Source organism: Cygnus atratus, chromosome 4, assembly GCF_013377495.2.
Source record: "Cygnus atratus isolate AKBS03 ecotype Queensland, Australia chromosome 4, CAtr_DNAZoo_HiC_assembly, whole genome shotgun sequence".
In the NCBI taxonomy this organism is placed as follows: Eukaryota; Metazoa; Chordata; class Aves; order Anseriformes; family Anatidae; genus Cygnus; species Cygnus atratus.
This window is the reverse complement of record NC_066365.1, coordinates 74,911,922-74,932,354: the sequence shown is the minus strand read 5'-3', so window position 1 is coordinate 74,932,354 and position 20,433 is coordinate 74,911,922. Positions and strand designations below refer to the sequence as shown.

The following is a 20,433-nucleotide window of genomic DNA, read 5'->3' as shown; positions in this document are numbered from 1 at the left end:
GAGGGAACTGGGGGTGTTTGGTCTGCAGGAGGCTCAGGGCAGACCTCATTGCTCTCTGCAACTGCCTGAAAGGGAGGTGCGGGGAGCTGGGGGTCGGCCTCTTCTCATAGATAACCAGTGATAGGACCAGAGGGAATGGCCTCAAGTTGTGCCAGGGGAGGTTCAGGTGGGAAATGAGGAGACATTTCTTCTCAGGAAGAGCGGTCAGGTGTAGGGATGGGGTGCCCAGGGAGGTGGTGGTGTCACCGTCCCTGGGGGTGTTCAAGGAGAGGTTGGACGTGGTGCCTGGGGACGTGGTTCAGTGGGTGACAGTGGCGGTAGGAGGATGGCTGGACCAGACGATCTTGGAGGGCTCTTCCAGCCTTTATTATTATTTAATTTATTTATTATTCCGTGACTCTACCTCAGGCCCTCCCTGACGAGGCACCGCCTCCCCCCGCCCCGCCCCACGCTAGCTCCGGCCCGTACCAAGTCCCGTCCCCCCCCCCCCTCGTTCCCCCCCGCCCCACGGGCGCAATGGTCGGGGCGGGGCGGGCCGGGCCGGCGCTGGGCATGGACGTCTTGCTGCTGGCGGCGGCCGCCGCTCTCCTCGCCGCCCTCCTCTTCCTCGCCGCCCGCTTCCGCCGCCGGCCCGGGGCAGGTGGGTCTCGGCTCCGGGGCTTCCCCCGCTCCCCGCCCCGGGGCCTCTCCGGTTCCCCCCCCCCCCCCCCGCCGCCTTCCCCGCCCCGTTGCGGGGGGCCCGGTCCCGTTCGGGCCCTGCTCCCGCCGGGAGGGGAGGGGGGCGTCTCCATGGCGACCGCGGGGAAGGGAGGGGAGGGGAGGGGAGGGGGGCGTCTCCATGGCGACCGTGAGGGGGGGAAGCGCCTCACCTCAGGCCTTCCCCTGAGGGAAGGGGGTGGGGGGGGATCTATTGGGGATCCCTGGGGATCCCCTGGGATCCCGCAGCCCCCCGAGGCTCTACCCCCGCATGGAGCCCCCCTGTAGGGAGCCTCTGCTGGCGGCTCGGCCCCGCTGCTCCCTGTAGGACCATTGGGGGCGGCGTTGAAGTGTGTTGGGGTTTCCCTCTCAGAGCCTGGCGAGCTCCTTCTGAGACCTCTGAGGGGAAAAGGATTCAATAGGATCCCACCCCAGCTCGTCCTGTGGGTTGTTTTATCCCCTGGTATCTCCTGGAGCACCCTGCCAAGCGTCCAGCCAAGCGTGGAGTCAATATTCCTCTCACACACCCGCAGGGCCTCCCGTCCTGCCTCACACCCAGCCAGCGTTACCCAAATTTTGCAGAATTTGCCCCATTCCCCAGCCAGCCCCGTGCTGTGGGGACGGGATGATGCAGCACTTCCAGGCTCCCAAACACCGCTGATTTATTGCTGGGCAGCCTGGGGCTGTGGTGGAAGCAGCCTCTGTGCTTTGAGGGTTAGGGAAGAAGTCAGATATTTCTTCAGTAAGCTCACCGGCACGGCTGTATTTCCAGAGGGAACGAAGGGAAACTGTTTGGCTGTGAGGACTCGTGCTCAGATGTTTAGCCAGGACAGCCACTGAAGCCTTTGGTTATATACTAAAGCTAGTTCCAGAATTTGGGGTGTTTTTTGTTTGTTTCAGGTTGGTTTTGGTGTTTGGGTTCTGTCTTGGGGGTTGAGGTAGCATGGATAGTTGTTTTTTCTTTTTTTAAAGGTAAAAAAGAAACCAACAGTATAAACGTAGTCATACTACTGCAAGAGTGTGTGCTGGTAAGGACTTTGTGTTAAAACCAGTTCTTACGGATTAAAAACTAAAGTTTCCAGCATATTTCTTTCACGCTGTTTCTTGTACAGACCTGCTCTAAATTTTTCGTTCTCAGCAGCATGGAAACTGATGAAATTTCGTCTGGTTTCTAGTTACTTGGGGCTGAGCTTCTGGTAAAAGCAAGTGATGAATGTCCCAGAGAAATGAGACTGCTGGCGATGTTTTATTTCCTCAGCTTCGCTCGTATCGTGCCTTAAGCAAATCAGCAGATTTGAAGTTGGGGAGGATTTCTTCTTCTCTTCTTTTCAAGCGTATAAAATTCTAACTGAAATGAAGGCCAAACAGTCATTTTAAATTATCTGAATTCTCAAGAAGCCTCAATGCTATTTTTGAGCAGCCTGGTTAAAATTAGCTTAGATTCAGAATAATTGTTTTGAAGTTGCTTTTTCAATGGCATCTTTTTGGTACTTTCAAATCGGTCTTGCCTATTTTTATTGTATGGTTTACGAAAATTTGCTACCTGAATGTGTTGATTTCTATCTTTTTGAAGTTCTCCACAGAATTTCAGTTTGTGGGGGTGACTTTATTCTCCTTGCACAACAGAAATTATTTCTCAAAACCACTGGAGCCGTGGGGTATTTAAATTTTTGCAAAAATCAGTCTTAAACAAGAATTTGTTTTCCTTTTCCCATCTCGTATGTAGAAAATGGAAGCTGCTACAGTTCTGCTGGTAAACCTGTCGTATTGCATGGAAAGGACGTGAAACCAGGGAAGTTTGAGCTAGAGATCGGGTGGCAGCTCGCTCTTTCCTTGTAAAGTCTGGGGCTGCACGGCGATGATGACCCTTTATGCTCTCTCTTACAGATTTGCTCTTACAAAGTGTTGTAGATCAGACTGCTTTAGCTAAAGCGGGAGGCTAATGATGGCAAGAGGTATATCCTGTAACTTTGTATGTCCTGCGAGAGGTCCTTTCAAGTAGCACAGTGGTTCCAGCGCTGTCACGCCTGGGCTTGTCTGCTGAGAACAGAAAAAACGCAGCCTTGCTGCCCTTAACACATGGGTGGCATATCTTGTTGTGACCATGCCCTGGTACGATAAGCAGCGCCAGGCGAAAATACCTCTTCAGGGACACCGAGCAGGCTTCCTTCCACCTGTTGCGTGTTGAATCACTTTCTCGTCAAATTTCACAGGTCAGGTTTAGCACGGAGGTAAAAGGCACCGACGCGGCGGCGGGAAGTCCGGCCGGCGGGTGAGGGTGCGGCAGGTGGAGCTCTCCCTGCTCGGCGCTGCGGGACGAGGGAGATCACCAGCCAGGAGCTGTGTCTTGACGGACTGCCTCGAAACTTGCCAGCCCAGGTGTTAACGCTGGTGGACCTGCTTATCTGATGTACCTAAAGATAACGTGCTGCAAGCTTATCAAGGGAAAATGTATTTGCTCTGAGCAAGTGGAAATTTGCAAAGCTTCAGAAAGGAGCAGGTTTCTAGCTGGGGGGATGTAAAGTGAGGTCCGAAGAAGTCTGGGCTCTGAAAGGTTTCTCGGTATTCTTTGTAATGAACGTGCTTCACATCCAGTTTAGGAAAGAGTGCTGCTTTCAGAGCAGGGTTCTGCTCTGTTTCTCTTTGAGAAAGAGCTCCGATAGCGTGACCACGGTCTCACAGCTGCTGCTGTGCACTGGCTGACAAGTGGCATGAAATAATCAGCTACAGCCTCTGCTCTGTGCTGATGTTTCTCAAAAGGCAGAGCTCCTCTCAGCACGGCAGCAAACCTCTGTCCCCTGGAAGGAGGTGTTCCCTGCTTTTGGAAAGGCTGAGTCACAGAGTGGAGAACCTAAAGCTTAGAACAAAAGCTGAACCGAGCTTTGAAGCCACGTCCATTTTTCCAGGCGTCTGTTGAATTTTCTCGTTTGTTTGTAACGCCCGTTAATTGAGGGCTTTATCTAATTAATTTCTACTGGCCTGCCATTCTGCAAACCGTCAAGCAGCTCCTGGATCGGCTTGCCTGACCTATATAGCGCCGGTCATTGAGTTTCACTGGGGTGGCTCTGTATCAAGTCTGCTCAGCTCTTGGGTGACTAATGGATGCGTGAACCGGCTAGCCTGGGGTGCCGCTCGGTCTGCGACCTCTGCAGCTACAGGAAAACGAAGAGTGAGGTGTCTCCAGATAATCGCAGCGGCCCAACCGCTCCCTGCGCTGCGGGAGTAGGGGGAAAAACATCAGGGTCCGACCTGCCAGGAGGTTATTCTCGACCTCGAATGTGACAGTCAGTCCGGTTCTGAGAATATGAACAGGAGGGTTTTTGAGAGTATTCTCTGTGCTGTTTGAAACCACCAGGCACACCCTCTGTGTGCAGCCCTAGTCATCTATGATGCTTCCAGAGCAGAGGCAGGGGGGGAGAGAGCACGTCCAGCCTTCTAGGTACTGGGAGGACCGGAGCCACGTGGACACGTTGGCCCCTGGAGAACCAGACGGGTACGTGCATGTTACACGTAGATGATGCTTTTTTCTTCCTCCTCGTGAAGGGCGGGAAGAAATGCCAGGACTAACCTTCGTGTTTTTCAGGTGATTGGGCGGGTGAATGCTTTGCAAACAGAAGCTGTAGGCAGGGGGTAAAAAGAAGATGTAGTAAAGCACACCTTTTTTTCTACTAAATGACAGTTTGTAGCGTGTAGGTGTCTTCTGCTGTTTGTCTGAGTGCTCTGGAGGGCTAAAAAGATAAGTCTTGTCCAACAACTGCCTTGTAGATTTCTCCACTCTATGGGTCAGCTTTGGTGGTTGGTTTTTGGTTTGGTTTTTAACTATCTTCTGGGCCCTGTTAACACTGGTCAGCTTTGAGAAATTGCCAGGTCACCTGGAGAGAATTAAACTGAGGAAACAGATAGCTTTGTTCACATGCTCTTCTCTGTGAGGGGTAAACACCTCAGCTTGAAATGACTACGTGGCTTATAAATAGGTTCCTCTCTTACAAAATGCTCAATGGTCTCTGTTTCACAGGATGATGGGAACACAAACCAAGCCCCAGAATGAGTTAGCGCTAAACCTTCGCAGCTGGTGCGCTGTGCAGGACCACCTTCGGCAGTTACTAGGATAGAGACTGAAGCTTTCAGGTGAAAGGATGCTGAGGTTTGAATGGCAGGGCATCTCAAGGATGCATTAAGAGAAATATTGCGTGTATAAGAGGTCTTTTTGCAGACTAAGAGTATTGCTGGCACTTCAGTAATGTCCCAAGTAAGCAGGCCGCTGTTCTGCAGCGTAATGCTTCCCTCCCTGCTGAACAGCGTTCAGAATAATCATTAGCATGCCACAAATAAGCCTGGGCAAGTCTTGAAGCAAAACGATCTGATCCCTGGAGCCTACGCGCTGTAACTTCTTACAGACCCGGTTTGGTCCACAGACAGGAGGAGGGGATGGGAACGGGAGGGTGACAGCAGTGTGACAGTGCAGTGACTCAATTCCAAATGTCACGGTGCTGCAGTTAGTGCTGAGCGTTTGCTGGGGGACTGCTCGCAGCATGGTTGCAGCAATCCTGAACTCTGATGGCTTTGCTGGCCAAGCGCTTCCCCCGAGTGCTCTGCTTTGCAGCCCGTGCTGAGCTCGGTGCTGCTGCAGCTGTGTTGTTATCAGCACCGCCGTCTGCTGCTTTGAAGCTGGTTGAGATACCCTGAGACGAGCTGCAAGCACACCTTTGATCGTCATGCAGATGCAGTCATAATGAATCTTATTTTCTGATCGCAGATATGCTAATAGCAGGTTTTTTTTTTTAAGGAAGGCATTGTTTGGATCAGCGGATGCTGGAGACTTGGCTGAGCGTGGAGAGCATTTTGTGCTCCTGCTGGGACATCACAGAATCCAGCCAAGCACAAAAATGTGTCCCGGGTTTAAGTAAAAGTTCTGCAGCTTTCTGAGACTGTTTGAATGCCGAGCTGAATGAGGGCCCTAGTGGTTAATTCTTTGCAGGACCAAGCAAATAACAGCATACACAAATATCAGTTACTCTTACCAACGGGATATGCAAAGTGGGTGTCGAGGATGGTGATGTTTTATCATCAGATCGTTTTGGCATCAATACCATAGTGGATAGCAGTGGGATCGTGGAGGTCTCAAAAAGAACCTGTGGGGTTCTGCAGTGAGCCCACGGGTCAGTCACTTGCTCTCTTGCTGTCCCCCAGCTGTTCCTCGCTTGTCAGATCTCAATTAACAACAAGAATATGCAGAGGGGGTGGCAGCAGGAGCTGCAGTGACCTTTGGAGCTCTGGACCGACTTCTGCTCGCGCTCACTTTCCACACGTGGATTTGTTGGAGACGTTATTAAATCGGTGTGGTAGGATGAAGATTCCCCGTGTCTTCGGCTATGTGCGCCTCTAATTTGTGGTTCTTGCTTGCTGTTCAGGTTTAGTTTCGGGTATGCTGATTTACATATTCCATAGTGAAACATGTATGCAGCCAGGCTTGAATTCAGATGAATCTACTGCTAAGTGGCACAAATGCAAAATAAAAAATAAAAAGCTGAATACTGTAGAAGGGAAGAGAAGTACTTCTGGGTCCTGCCTTTTGTAAGTCAGAAATGACTGCCAGGCTCACCTTGTAAAGGGAAATATTTTCAGGTGGAAGGGAAAAACAGATTATTTGGATCAAATATAGGAATTTATTGAACAATTTGGGGTAAGGATTTTTTTTTTTTGACGATGTAGTCTGACAAACATTAGCAGCACATAGCTATAGCATTTTCTTCTGTGGTCAGTACAGTGGTGCAAAACTGACTGGTATCGGTGCGTGATTCTTCTTAGTCACAGGAAAGCAACTTGCAGGTATCTCCTGCCTCTCAGGAACAAAACCACGGGAGTGGGGAGGCTTTCTGTCATTTAGAAAACAGCACTTAGTAAATAGTATTAAAAAATAAATAAAAACAGTACCTAATAGTACAATTAGAAAATAGTACTTCTGATTGCCAGAGTTGACTGGCGAAAGGGCAGCTGTAGCAAGCCGAGGTGACAGCGCTCTCACCGGTTTGGTTTCCCTCTTGCAGCTGATGAGGAACCCCAGCAAAATGCGGCGGCGACGGCAGTGGCCAGACCTCGGCCCCACGTCGAGGAGCGGGGAGACGGGATGCCGAGGCGCCGGAGGAACATGGGGAACCGGCTGCTGGCCCAGAGGAGAGCACAGCAGGCAGAAGAGTGGGCGGAAGGTAAAGTTTGGTTCAGTTCGTCTTCCAGCCATCGACACGGACCTGAGCAGCAGATGTTGGGCTGCAGTTGGCTCCTGAAGAAAAATCTTCGTTTTAGCAGCTCGGGAATCATTTGCAGCTTGACTGTGATCCGTTTGGCTTTCTAATTTCGTTACTTGCTTACTAGAAACTGCCTTCGTATCTCCTCAGAGCCATGCAGGTTAAATTTGGGTAACTAAAGTCATCACCTTGCACTAAAATATAAAGCAGTAGCAAAGTATTGCTATCTTGCAAATTGGTGGGGAGCATTAATTCCCCACTGATCTCTGCAAAATCTGGAGTTTGCTTTCTGAGAAGCCATCCGGTTGGTGACAAGAATCGAGCCTGCTTAGCTGGGATCACCCCAGACTGCAGCGTTTTGTCTTGCTGCCAGCAGATTGTTGACAGCGAGTCCTCCGTTCCTGTGCAGGACCTACAGTTAATAGCTGTATTTTTAGCATGGTCGTAGAGAAGAAAATGGTAATAAATAACACCTTTCTGTACCCCACAAGTCCCACTCACTCTTCCCGTGAAAATTCACCCATTATCTCTGTTACTCTTTGGAGACATTATCACCATGATTCTTCTCGCTCTCAGGTCGTGGGTGAAGCGTTCAGGGTTTCCACTCAGGTGTAGATAAGAGTGGACCTTGCGCTTGCAGTGGAGATCAGGGTGATGGTTTTGGCCCTTGCTAGGTGGGAAATGCTGAACACACATTCGTGTGAGGCCATGATTAGGAGATAATTGCGCTTCCCCCCCCCCACTTTTCTTGTCTTGCAGTTGAGAGGAGCTCATTTTCCGCTCACGTTGGCAGGTAACCGTGCTCTCTGAGCCGGTCGTGTCCAACGGTTGCACAAATGGAAAATTGACAGGCCTGAACTTTTCAACTTTGCTTCTCTCTTTTCATGTGATAACGTCCTGCGAGGAAAATGAAATCAAAAAAAGCTTTCCCCTTAAACTCCAGGCATCAAAAGTTTCAATGCCGAAGGCCGACAGCGAAGCTGTGAAAGGAAAAGGCTTATCTTACTTTGTCACTTTAGCTGTAAAAGAGTCTGTGTCATTGGGCTTTATAAATAATTCTTTCGCAGCTTTACTGTACATCAGATGCAAGTGCTACAGTTCTTGTGTGAAGTTTTGAGACGACATTTCTGTTTATTTTTATTTTTTTATATTAAAACAACTTCTTGTTCTTCTGGTCTAACTTCTGCATGGTTTTTGTGCTGCTTTTTTTTTTTTTTTCCATTCATATGCTGGGATGGTTTCTCCCAGTGCCATAGCACCGGTGCACAGTAACACCAAAGCCTTTGGGGAATGAGCACAGACATCAGCGGGAGAGCTGTGGAGAGAAACTCCTGTCCCTCGTCCTGCCCTGAGGTGCAGAATGGCCCCTAGCAGCATTATTTGGGATTATCTCCCTCCGATACAGATCGACTGGGTCTGCTACACAGCCATTAGCCTGGGCATGAGCTGCCTGTATTAGTGTAGAGTTTTTCTTTGTAGAGTTTTTGTGTTTTGTCTTTTTTTCACCTAAGGAAGGGTGAATTACATGTTTTGAAGCCCACTCTGGGGGTGTGTGGCAGGGGCCTGGAATAACTTCTAGATTTGTTTCCTCCAGGCAGGGGCCACGTGTGTTTTCACTGTGTCACTGCCACATGGAGCAGTTTTGTCTACTGCCTCCACTTACCCTGTTGAAGCAGCGAGTTGTCCCAACAACTTGCAGAGTGTTCTGTGTGCAACAAAAATTAGTTGGCTCACATGAGAAGAGAGCTCGGAGTGCCTGCAGTGGTTTTCAGTCTCAGACAGCATGGGCCCAGCTGGGGCACTCGAAGTTATTTGGCAGCGCTGAGAATGAGCCCGCCTGGTTTCATCAGCCCTGCCTTCTAAATGTGCTTCAGAAGGCTTCCAGACCTTCCAGACATCTGCAGCTGGAGAGGATTTTTTTTTTTTCACTGTCAAATTATTTCTTAATTTGTTAAAACAATTTATTAATACATTTCTGATCCCTGTGTGGGATTTCCAACCTGAGCCTGTGTTTAGCGTTGGGCAAAGCTGCATGATCCTGCTCTGTGCCATCCTGATGCGTGCCCTAGGTCAGCGCAGGCGTAACGCCGCCGCTTCCCTGCAAGATTCCTGGCACAGACTTCGGGAAGGGCGCGAGGATCCCCAGGCCATATCCTTGTTGCTGCCACAGCCATAAAGCGCTGTCAGGTGGGAACTGCTGCTACCACCAGAGCACTCTCCTGGCCAGGAGCCCGTTCTGCTGACTCTAGGAAACATCTCAAAGCAACTCTTGCAGCCTTTGGAGTTGTGGTTAGGGTGAGGGTTCTCTATTTTCCAGCTAACAATCAGATTTCAATTCCAGAACAAGCGTAAGCTTTGGGGGTACAAAAACTAGCAGTTTCTGCTGCCTCTGCTAAGTTGTGGCAGAACTGGAATCTCTCCTGGAGTAATGAGGCAGGGGGAACAAAAACTGGCACTGGGAGCAGAACTTCAGAAACTTTTAATTGTCCCTTCTGTAGTCGAAATCTTATTTACTTGCAAGTCTGGGTAAGAAGGAGTCATTTAAAACGAACAAGGATAGTAAATGATGGTTTTGAATATTCAAATCTCTACCCATTGCGAGCGGAGCTAAATCAGGTCGTAATTTCTTCCTGTAGCTTGGGTGGGGTAAGGCACCTAAATGACTTGCAGGTTGGTAGAGACAGAAAAAGCAGAGGGGGAAGCACTAAAAGCCTTGACTTTCCTACCAGACCCGCAGCCCACGCCTCGTGTGGGCTCCTTATTCACGGCTTCCACGTGGGCTGCGCTGCACCGTGGGGGCAGCCCGCTCGCCGGGTGCCCACGCTGGCTCGGTTTGGCTGAGTAATGTTTTTCAGTGGTTAGCAGAGGACTCGATAAGGTCACCTCTTGTGAGAATACCAGCGTCTATTAATACCGGCCGATGACCACAGATTGGCGGGGAGATGTTTGTAACTGGTGACAAAGTAATTCTCAAAATGACTTGAGACCCCCTGAGCTGGGTTCCGCCGACGCGACTTCCAGGCTGGCTTAGAAAGGTGGGTTTGGCTGGCTTAGAAAGATGATTTGGGCTGGTTTGTGGCGCCCAGCTTCGTTCTGGTCATCACCCTGCTGTCTTTCCTGCACCCTGGGGCAGTCTTGGAGACTGCCGTACAGCTCTGCGTGCCTCAGAGGACGTCTGCCCTGCTACAGCGTGCCTCTCTGCCTTTCCCTTTGCAGCCTGAGTCTGGAAGGAGAGCGGTTGGTGCTGGAGTTGCGTGTTCCTGTGGTTAGCTCGCCTCCGATATCCCAGCTAGCAGGCTTGGTTAGCTCTGGTGCGGCTTAATTTAAATTGAACCCAGACAGAAGTGGCTTTGTGGGGCTAACTACAGCAAAGACAAAAATAAACTTACTGCGAGGCATAAAAGGGGGTGGATTTCAGGCGTTAATCATTTAGGGCAGGAGAGGCCGAGCTAGGGAGGGAACGGGGATAAATTGGAGTCAGGTTGGGGATTGTTTGTGGCACACAGCAGTGAAAATAAATAGCAGGAGCCATTTATCCCATTTATTTGTTGCCTGACCCTTGTCTCTGGCTCTTGGTTTTGCATGGCTGATGTTCTGCGTGCATCCCCTCGGACTCTAATCGCCTTTGGTGCACACAGGGGCGCTTTGTCAACAGCTTTTATTTGGTTGCTGTTTATGTGCAGCAAAAGCAGTCGTCTGCTTCTGGAGCTGAGCTGGCACTTCCAAAGCTGCTCGTGGTGCCTTGAAGGCTGCAAGGAGCTCGGTGGTAACGTAGATACCGGCCTTGACGCTGCTTTTTCACTTCTTGGAGCAGAAAGTTCCCCAGAGTAAAGGCTTTAGGGCTGCAGTTTCCTATCAGGCCGTAAGAAACTTGCAGGGATGAACTTCTAACAGCAGCTGTGGTTGGATCGCCTTGATCCTTCCGTGGTAAAAATAACGAGGAGGATGATCTGAGGCAAATGCCTTTGCTTGAGGGGCTGTTAAACATTATTTCTGACAGCGACTTTGTACAGACACGTAGTGAGAAAACCTGCTTGTCTCAGCGCATGGTACAAAGAGTTTGTGGAGAGACAGAGGCGTGCCCGGGCAAATTGCTTCTTCCAAGGGCTGTTAGTCAGCCAGCGAGGGGGGCACGGGTTTTCCAGTCCTGGTTTTCTGTCACTTGGAGTGGTGTCGTGGGTGAAAACCGGCTGCTGACGCCCGTGGAGGGGCCGGTTGAGGTGGGAGGAGAGGAACGTGGGCTGGAAAGTGTCACTGCTCCATGATTTAGGGCAGTTATAAAGAAAGGCTGCTTTAAGAAGTGATAGCGATCTTCAAACCACCAAGCGGAGCAAAGACCACTGGGCATCCTCTGGGTGGAAGGCTTCGGTGGCTGGCAGCAGCGAGGCTGAGCTTGGTGGAGAGAGAAACGAGAAGAAAGAAACAAAAAGAGAAGGATGTGCCCGAGCTGTCTGCCACGATTCCAAGGACAAGGGTTTGGTTTTTGAAAGGCGCTCACCTTCACATCCCACAAACTTAGCTGATTTGGCTGATTTTAGCTGATTTTAGCTGATTTGGTCAGTTCTTTCCTGTGTTGCAAAATTAAAATAAAATAAATGGGATTTTGTGTGCATTATTATGTTTCAAATATGTATCTTAAAACAAAGTAGGGACTGCACCAAAGGAATAATCTGGTTTAATCAACAACTTTTATTCCTAACTGAAATAAACTACAGACTGTCTGCTTTTGGCAGCCCTGTGACTCGTAAATGTTAAATTTCCCTACATCTGCATGCCTTTTCAGCCCTGTACATCAGAGCACAGGTATAGGAACACCCAGCACAGTGAATGTTGGGTTAAATTTAAATGACCTTACTTGCACAGAACTGATAATGTTAAAGCCAACAGCTTTCGATAGCCCCATCATAGCCTCTGGCTTGTAAAATAAGAAAAAATAAATAAGGAAAAGCCATTTGTTCCAACATAAATTAACTTGTAAGGTCGTCTTGTCTTCTGCTTGGCAAAAGTTGGGCATCAGTACCACGTGTTTTACTTTCAAAGTATTAATTGCTATTGAGAAATAAATCACAAAATTGGAAAGAAAACGTCTTTAGAAGCTTAAAATACATAGGAATTGGTCCTGTTACAATGCCTATTAATGCTTTTCTTAGCATCTAAATCCAGCATTCAAATCTTACGTCTGAAAAGATCTTACATGAATGTTTTGTGCTGGTTTGGGGGGGAAAATAATATTAAAACTAAATTATCATCTTTATATCCACTTAGTAGTGGATGGTGTACATAAGAATGTGTCTGTGCTGGAATCTGCCAGAATAAGCAGCGTTTTTTTTTCTGAGCAGACCGTCTAATTTCATGTCATATTGCATCTCCCCATATTCTGGCGTGCTAAAAGATCGGGAAGTTTTATAAAATTGTAAACGTTGCTATGGTCCCGTGGTGTTCCCGTGAAACAGCTGGTACTAGAACTACATTAATAGACATAACTGAAATAATTTTAGTGCTTAATCAGTAGAAAAACCTTTCTAGTACAGTTAAACTTTGACTACTAATACCCTCACTGGTAAATCAGAAGTTAATTTTGACTTGCTCCTACTCATATAGAAAGACTCGGTGCTATCAAAGTATCCACAGCGTGTTTCTGCCCTTGAGACATCTCGAGTGCAGATGGCGTGTAGAAGCTGTAGGTGTGTGGTTTCTCAGTTATGCCATATGGCTTGATTTAAGAAAGAACTTGAAGTCACTTGTTCTGCTCGGAGGGGCTAACGTCCTTTGTTTACTCTCCTTTTTCTGGCCTAAGCACAGGCTGATTTTTGTGGCTCCAGATTAATAAGCGGATGTTTCGTTTGGTTCCTGAGCTGGATAGCCACTAGAATTAAAAAATGAAGTTATCATTGTCCCACTGCAGCGCTGCGTTGCTCGTGAATGCCCACACCTTTCCATATGGTTGCCTGATTCCCTTCTAGTAGCTGGTGTTGTACATCTATTCGATCTTTACAGCACGCATATGTCTTCTGTCCTCAGGATGAACCATTTGTTTTCCCTGGCATCTCCCCCCCCCTTTTTCCTATTCTGTTTTTTTTAGGTGTTGTGTAAATAGTAAATCAAGCAGCTAGCTGTGCACAAAATGCTTTGTGTGAGTAGCAACATCCTTTCTGGTGGAAAACTTCCAAAACTAAAGAGGAGGCAAGATGAGCTCTTTGACATCGATGTTAAGGGCAACCAAAATATATGATGGGGGTTATTTCATTTGGAGTTTTTGCATATCCTGTACACGGTAGCTGGTAAATTCCTGTCCTGATAGAGAACATCAGCACTCCAGTACACTTTCTTTTCTAATGGTATTTGGAAGTATTTTTAAAAAGGACTCTAAATTTCAAGAGTTTCAGACATCTGTTATGACTATTAACTCTGTTTCTTGTTGTCCTGCCTCTTATGTCCAAAGCATTCAGGAGAAACTAAGGAAAAACTCGTGGGTTTTGCTCAGCTAGCCACCAGTTTGTGTAAATCAGGATGCGGTGGTGGTGTGAAAGCGGCACCGTAAGTCAGACCTTTGCTGCTTTGTCTCAGAGCTGGGAGCTGCTGGGAATGCTCCGCAAGCTCTGGAAATGTAGAAATAGTTGCGCTGAACTCTCCAGAGATGGTCCAGAGCATCTTGAGACCCTGATTGCAGGTGTCTCCTCGTGTCACACCCGAGCAGTTCAGGTGAAGAGGGTTCTGTGCGCCTTGAGGTCTGGTGTTCTTTACCTGACTGATAAAGAATTGGGAACAGGTCCCTGCTGAAAAACTGCGTGTGTCAAATGTGGAGCGCTAAACTTCTGTCCCTTTCCTGCCACAGCCCTACGTACATCCCAGAGCTGCCACATCTTAAGCAATGAGATGAGCTGCCCAGAGCACCACAGAAAATCACCCTTCAAACAAAATGATTTTTAACTTCGACAGTACAGAGATGTCTGATGTTACGCTTCCTGAGCGAGTACAGCGGCAGGCTGGTCAGCCCCACTGCTGTGGGTGACAAACTGCTCTCATAACAAGTGAGGACAATTAATGCAACAGGCCTCGCATCACAGCTGAAGCACACGAAGTACCGCGGACTGACCCCTCTCAGGTCTGCTGTTGTTAGCAGCTAAGAGTGTAAAAAGTGACTGTAGCCGAATCGATAACTTCTTTCTGGTTTTGGATGCTTTGTGCAGCAGCCACCCTGCTCTTTTTTGGTGCAGCCATTCTGCCGTAATAACTAATTGATTCAGCAAACCCTTTTGCCAAGAGCTTATATCCTTGTCAGCGTGTTTGGGTTTATTTAGCACGTGTTAATTGCACCCAGGTTTAGCACGTTGTTGACCTTTCATGCTGGACTGAATCACGGGCTGCGTCTGCATCGTCTGCATCGCTGCGTCTTGGCATTGGGTCGATGCGATCCCATCCGCTAGAAAAAAAATTAGGAGGAAGAGGAAAGCAAATGTTACTGAACAAAGGCATACTTGATCCAGGACTGGAAAAGTGCCTCGCTACGCTTCTGCCTGACCTCTGGCTCAGGTATTTTTAATGTAGATGAAATCTGAGAAGCACTCAGAGCTTTGGGTTGAATAGTATCACAGATAGCATTTTATATTTGTGATGTTTTCCAGAAGTAATGCTGTAAAGAAGAATACCTGCATTAAACTGTGAATTAGGATTACTGCCTGCTAATGCTGGGTTGTGCTCTCGTTGTGTTTGGAACTCCCCTTGGCCTAGTATTTTAAAAAAATGAAGTTATTTTAAGGTTCAGCAAAATCATAGAAGCAACTGTGTCGACCCTGAGTGTCCCTGTTGCACTCGGTTGTGGTGGAGGAAGGGGGAACCCTTTTGATCATCTCAGAAATCAGATACCAGTGTTCCTCTGAAGCCCAAGCTAGAGAGCCTGCTTCGTATTAACTTCCATATCCTGAAAACAGCTAAATTACTTGAGAGCCACCTACACAGCTCTCAGTTACACTTGTTTCTGTTGATGTGTCTTGGTGGCTTAACCATAGCGCCATGCTGTGTATTGGAATTAGTAAAACAAAAGTGTTTCAAACCTAATTCTACATATAAAACGAAGGGTGAGTATTGTTCGTGTGCTTCTTTAATAGCAATTTCTCTTGATTCCTTAAAAAGGAGGGAGGAAAAAAAGGAACTGTGGTCTGTGGAGAGAGAATCTCAGTCGTGTGGGGTTTGATAAAGAGTGGGTGATCTCTCTTTGAATGCTGCGATCAGTCTGCATTACTCCTGTGGAAGAATCAAGGACTCATTTACACTAGTGAATAATGTGGCCAAATGCTCGCTAAATATTTGAGGTGGGGGGGCGGTGAGGGAAGGAAATGACTTTTTAAAAGCTCTTTAGCCTCGGTTAGCCCCTAGGTGAGCAGGAACATAACGCATTTGCTCACCGTTTGAGCACGACGCTTTCATATCCCACAGCTGCAGAAATCCTCTTTATGAACAACCACTCGTCATACAACGGTGAGCTACTTACGTATAATTTTGTTGCAGTCAAGCCCCAAATTTGCGCTGCAGGCTTGTTTTCCCTCCTCCTATAAATGTTAGTTATGCCAAGCTACAACCAGTGGATGAGTGGCATGTCCTGAAATCCCCTTTTTGGATGGATGTCTGTTGTGCTGAGCTGAGGGAAGATCTCTGCAGCTGGGTGAGGAGCAGTAAAGATGCGCTAACAGTTGTCGGTATGTAAGGGAAAGTTTATCTTTTAATTGTGGAAAGCAGGAAACGTTTGTAGAAGTCTTCCTTCAAAATATCAAGTACGTTTTTACCTCTGGCTTGAGTATGTGTAGCCTTGTTATTTCTGACTTTGTGGCTTTGGCAGTTCTTCGTGAATTTCTTTTGCCTTTTTCCATCTAATAGGTCTTGTCTGAAATACGTGTGTGTCTCCTTTCCATCTGCTGCTGCTTTCCTAGGAAGCAGTGAAGTTTCTTGAACAGGCTTTTCACAGACGATCTAAATGTTGTTGTTTGCTCTTTAACACCATCTTGCAGAGGAAGACGATGCTGAGGAGGTGCCAGAACTTCAGGTATCTGGGAAAATTGGAGCCAAAAAGCAGAGGAAATTAGAAGAGAAACAAGCCAGGAAAGCACAGAGAGAGGTAAGCATTTCCTGCCACGTATAAAGCCCAGAGCAGAGCCTGAATCGTGATGCTTGGTTAAGAACTGGTACTAACAGACACCCAGGAGAGACAAAGGCGGCATGATCACTACAACTGTTACGGTTTTGTTTTAAAAACATAAATGGAGCTTTTTATGTCACATCTCAAGGCTGTCACTCGCTGGCTTGCCACTAGGTTCTCTGGAATTCTCATGGGGAGGAGAAAGGAGTTAGGAGTTACTCCTGGATGCTCTTTACTGGCTGTTTGCACTGGCTTGCAGCTTAATGTCAGTGCTGTCTGCCCTTAAGGGGAAAAAAAAAACAGCTCTCAAGCCTGGATAGCATTGTTGTAAGACTGGGTCTGTGATCAAAGCCGTGGGCAGTTGTGAGTAGTGGTTCATGTGCTGTCTTAGTGGGAGGACTCCCTACAAGTTTATCCACATTTGCTGTTCTGTTGGAGGGTGGGGAGATGAAAAGCAGACCCTGTAATGTGCTGAAATCTATGATGCTGTCAGTTTTTGCTTGAAATTTGGCCGTTAAACAGAGGCAAAGTGTACGTAGCAAGCACACAAACTTTTCAGTTGCTTGTTCTTAAATGTAAAGTGTGTAAAGCTACTCATTTAAATATTTTTGCATTTCTTTTTTCAATTTTGCCCACCACGTTGCTGTTAATTCCAGGGAGGCAACAGGTTTTCTGAAACTTACTTTCTGCAGTGTGCGTGTGGATGGCTGCAAGTTCGCATTAATTTCTTCCAGTTTTTCTACTTGTTCTTTTACAAACTCGGTATTGTTCTGTAAGGTGGAACGTGGGGTTGCAAGAAGGGGGAACAGCCCTGAAACCCCCTTTGCATAACAGAAGATGAAGTGCACAATGGACTTAAACACTTTTTTTTTTTTTAAAAAAAAGATGCATTATGACTACATTTCTAATATGTAGAGGGTCCAAACAAAGCCAGTGAGATCCACGCTGAGAATTCTAGAGTAACCTGGAGTTTAAATGCCATTTCTCCTTTACACCGGTGTGTTCTATAGATAGGGTGGTTGGTAATAAACAAACTAGATTGTTATATAAGCTTCCATTACGATCCTTTTCTCACTCATTCTGTGCTAACCATTTTGTCATTACTTTCCGTATTCATTCTATTTAATTACCCTCTTTTTTTGTGGAAAATTTGAGCAAAGTTGAATGAAGCTAGTTAAGCATCAGTTGGTAGAGTGAGGAATTTTTTTTTTTCGTTTTAGAATGTGCTGATTTTTATTTTCCCATGTAGACAAATAAATTCCTTGGTTAGGTCTTTTTTGCTGAAACATTCAAAGCCACAAATCCTCCATTTCAATGTCTTCTGCTTGTTCTCTTAACGTATTTTCAAATTTAAGTATACTGAATAGGCTAAAAACAACTTAAAAAAATAAATCTCTAAAAAAAGACCCTAAGCACTTTAAAAAAAAAAAAAAAACACCTGTCTTTGCTAGGTTTGGTTTAAAATAATAGTAAAATGATTACAAGACATTTTCTTTTAGGGATTCTCCCAGGTTAATGATAAAAGTGTGAATGTATTTGGTTTTACAGATTATCCCCCTCTCCTTTTTTTCTTCACCTTAGAGTCCATTCTAACTAAATTTTAAGGGAAAAATCATGTCATTCCATCATATCTCTATACAAATAATTTCATATGCATGTACCCAGCTTGAAAATGCTTATTGAGAAGCAGATAATGTAAGAGTAATTTTAAAACTTATACAATATTAAGTATTTTGAAGGTCTAGGGGGAAAAGAAGTTAAATCATAATTACTTGTTTTATTAGTTTTTTTAATTCTGAACAGGCATACAGGAAGATAGTGAGAAAACTCCCCATGGTCTCACAATATGAAATTACAAAATCTATATTCAGGAGGATTAAAGCTTCTCTTGCATAACGCTACTTTTTTTTTTTTTTTTTTAAGGCTGAAGAAGCAGAGCGAGAGGAACGGAAAAAACTTGAGTCAAAGAGAGAGGAGGAAAGGCGGAAAGAAGAGGAGAGAATACGTCTCGAGGAAGAGCGACAGGTGGGATTGGTTGTATTTATAGATGGAAATTCTAACCAAGTTGGTCTTTGAGATTGCTTCTCTGTAAATTCTCTAATCAGAATTCCCTTTGGTTTTCAATACTGTTGCACACATCTTTTATTAGTTTTGTTTTTTATTGCTCCATTTTATATGAATTGCAGTAATGCTCGGTGATTTCAGCTGTTAGGTCCTAGCGTTGCTCCGCCAGGTGCTTGGCAGAAGTGAAAGCCCCTGCTCCAAACACCAGTACATATGCGTAGCAGCGAGGACTCACCCTCAGTCGAGGCTAGGGCAAAACAAAACCCATTTTCCTGGCAGCGGATCCAGCAGCCTGCCTGCTGCAGCTGTATGCCATAGTGACAGATTTGGTGGTCAACTTGTTATGTTGACAAACATAGCTGTTAAAATTGGCTGTTGGTCTGTCTGGGATCTGTCTCAGGGCGAATATATGAAGAAAGGAGTTACATCAAACTGCAGGAGAAGTTCCGGGGGTTCCAGCTTGGTGACTGATAGAAGCGTGGGTATCAGAATCGTAGAACAGCACAGGTAGGAGGGGACCTCCGGAGGTGCTGTGGTCTGTCCTCCTGCTCCAGTGATGTCCAGTCACAGCAGGTCGCTCAGAACCTTGTCCAGCCAAGCTTTGAATGCCTCCACGGATGGAGGTTTCTCAACCATGCAGGGCCCCGCTTGCAGTATTTGATTACACCCGTGATAAAATTTCTCATGTTGCAACTTGTGCCGGTTGCTGATGCTCATTAGCTCTGCCTGCCTGACAGCTGTAACCAGCAGGGCAGAAAGCGAAAGAGGCTAGCAACCGATTTTGCAACTGTCATGTAAAATTATACAATTTTATTCTAATTAAGCGCATTTGCATGCACTTCACAATTAAAGATTTCTAAGCTGTGCGTATATGAAGGTGTGTGTTAGCAGGAGTGACCCAGAAAAACAGATCCTGTGCGACTGAAATGCCTTTGTTAAATATCTTCATCAGTGGGGGTGGCAAACTTATTTCAAAGCTGCTTTGTGTATTCTAGGCATCAGTGCTACTGGCTGAGAACTAGGAAGGAGCTTTGTGCTCCTTGCTGCTTGAGCAAGTTGTGTCGTAGCTCTGCAGAGTGCTTCTGGAGGTGAGGACCAAGGTGTTCTGTGCTGAATAATTGCTGTCCCAGGGGAGTGGGGCCGCCAGCTTTCAGTGTGAATTCTCCATGATACTTACATGTGAATGGAGATCTGTCTGTGCTTTGTTGTGAGCAGATTTATTTTAATTTGTTCTAAGCAGCAATTGTATAAGTGGGGTGGGTTGTTGATAACATTTTAAAAGAAGAAGAGACATTTTTCCCTTCTGTTGAGGGATAAAGACATTTTTTAACGATCTTTTTTCCATACGTTATGCACATATGAAAGATCTCATAGATACGATATATTTTTTCAAGGGACATTTTACTCTGGTTATTCTCCAAAAAATCTTTTATTTCTTGAACTCTGTCTTGTTCCCTTTTCATCAGTAGAAGACTCCCAAATTTCAGAAATTGATTTGTATGAGGAGAATGTCAGTTCTACAACACCAGGGTATGTAACAGGGTCCAAGACTTTGGCTTAAAAAACTTAAAGAAAATTCCAGAGGACCAAATATTCCAAAACTGCAGTTCTGAGGAAAGATGTTCCAGTTCAGAAGTATCTGGCAGTGGCCAAGGCGTAACCCTGAGGTTGGATAACTCATCTTGGCTAGTCTGAGCCACTGCTGTGCGTAGCTGAGCTGTTTTGTGACACAGAACCATCAGACCTGGCTTCCTGTGGGTCTCTGTCTCCTGCTTTTCCCCTGCTCATGCAATTTAATAGCTCCAGCTTCTGCCTTGTGGTCCATGTGACTACTCTCCTTTTCTCTTAAACCTTCCCATTTTCCCCCCTTATACTTCCAGCACAGAAAGAGACAAGACGAGCTCTGGCTGCCTATAAAGCACCCATCCGTTGCACATCCTGCTTGCTGTGGGACTTGTCCATCCTGCAGGCCAAAGCATAAGAGAGAACTCAGATGGCAAGTCTTCCTCTAGCAGTGTATCCTTAAGTGCTTTGTCCCCACCCAGCTCCCTGACTTTTTAAATTATTTTTCGTAAGATTTTAGGAATTTACTATCCCTGAAACCCTGAGGAGTTGGTTGAAATAAACTAGAAGAGCCCAATGCTCCAGAGGGAATCAGGAGGGCACCCTGGCTGGGTGCTAGCATTGCTTCAGTGTCACTTCATTTAGAGGAGGCCAACAAGAGGTCAGTTCCTTTCAGTGGCAGCCAGCGAGGCAGGGGAATTACTAATCAAATAGCAGTTGAGCTTGGACAGC

At 46.6% G+C, this 20,433-nt stretch overlaps 1 protein-coding gene across 1 annotated transcript in view; it reads left to right on the top strand.

Annotated features, from left to right (window-relative positions):
* The first annotated feature begins 513 nt into the window (after nt 1-513).
* Nucleotides 514-20,433, top strand: part of DDRGK1 (DDRGK domain containing 1) — a 38,913-nt gene continuing 18,993 nt past the window's right edge. The window contains exons 1-4 of the mRNA XM_035547299.2: nt 514-640; nt 6,744-6,902; nt 15,947-16,053; nt 17,998-18,099. Coding sequence (XP_035403192.1) covers nt 517-640; nt 6,744-6,902; nt 15,947-16,053; nt 17,998-18,099 — 492 coding nt within the window. The 5' untranslated portion in view covers nt 514-516. The remainder of the gene's footprint in view (nt 641-6,743; nt 6,903-15,946; nt 16,054-17,997; nt 18,100-20,433) is intronic.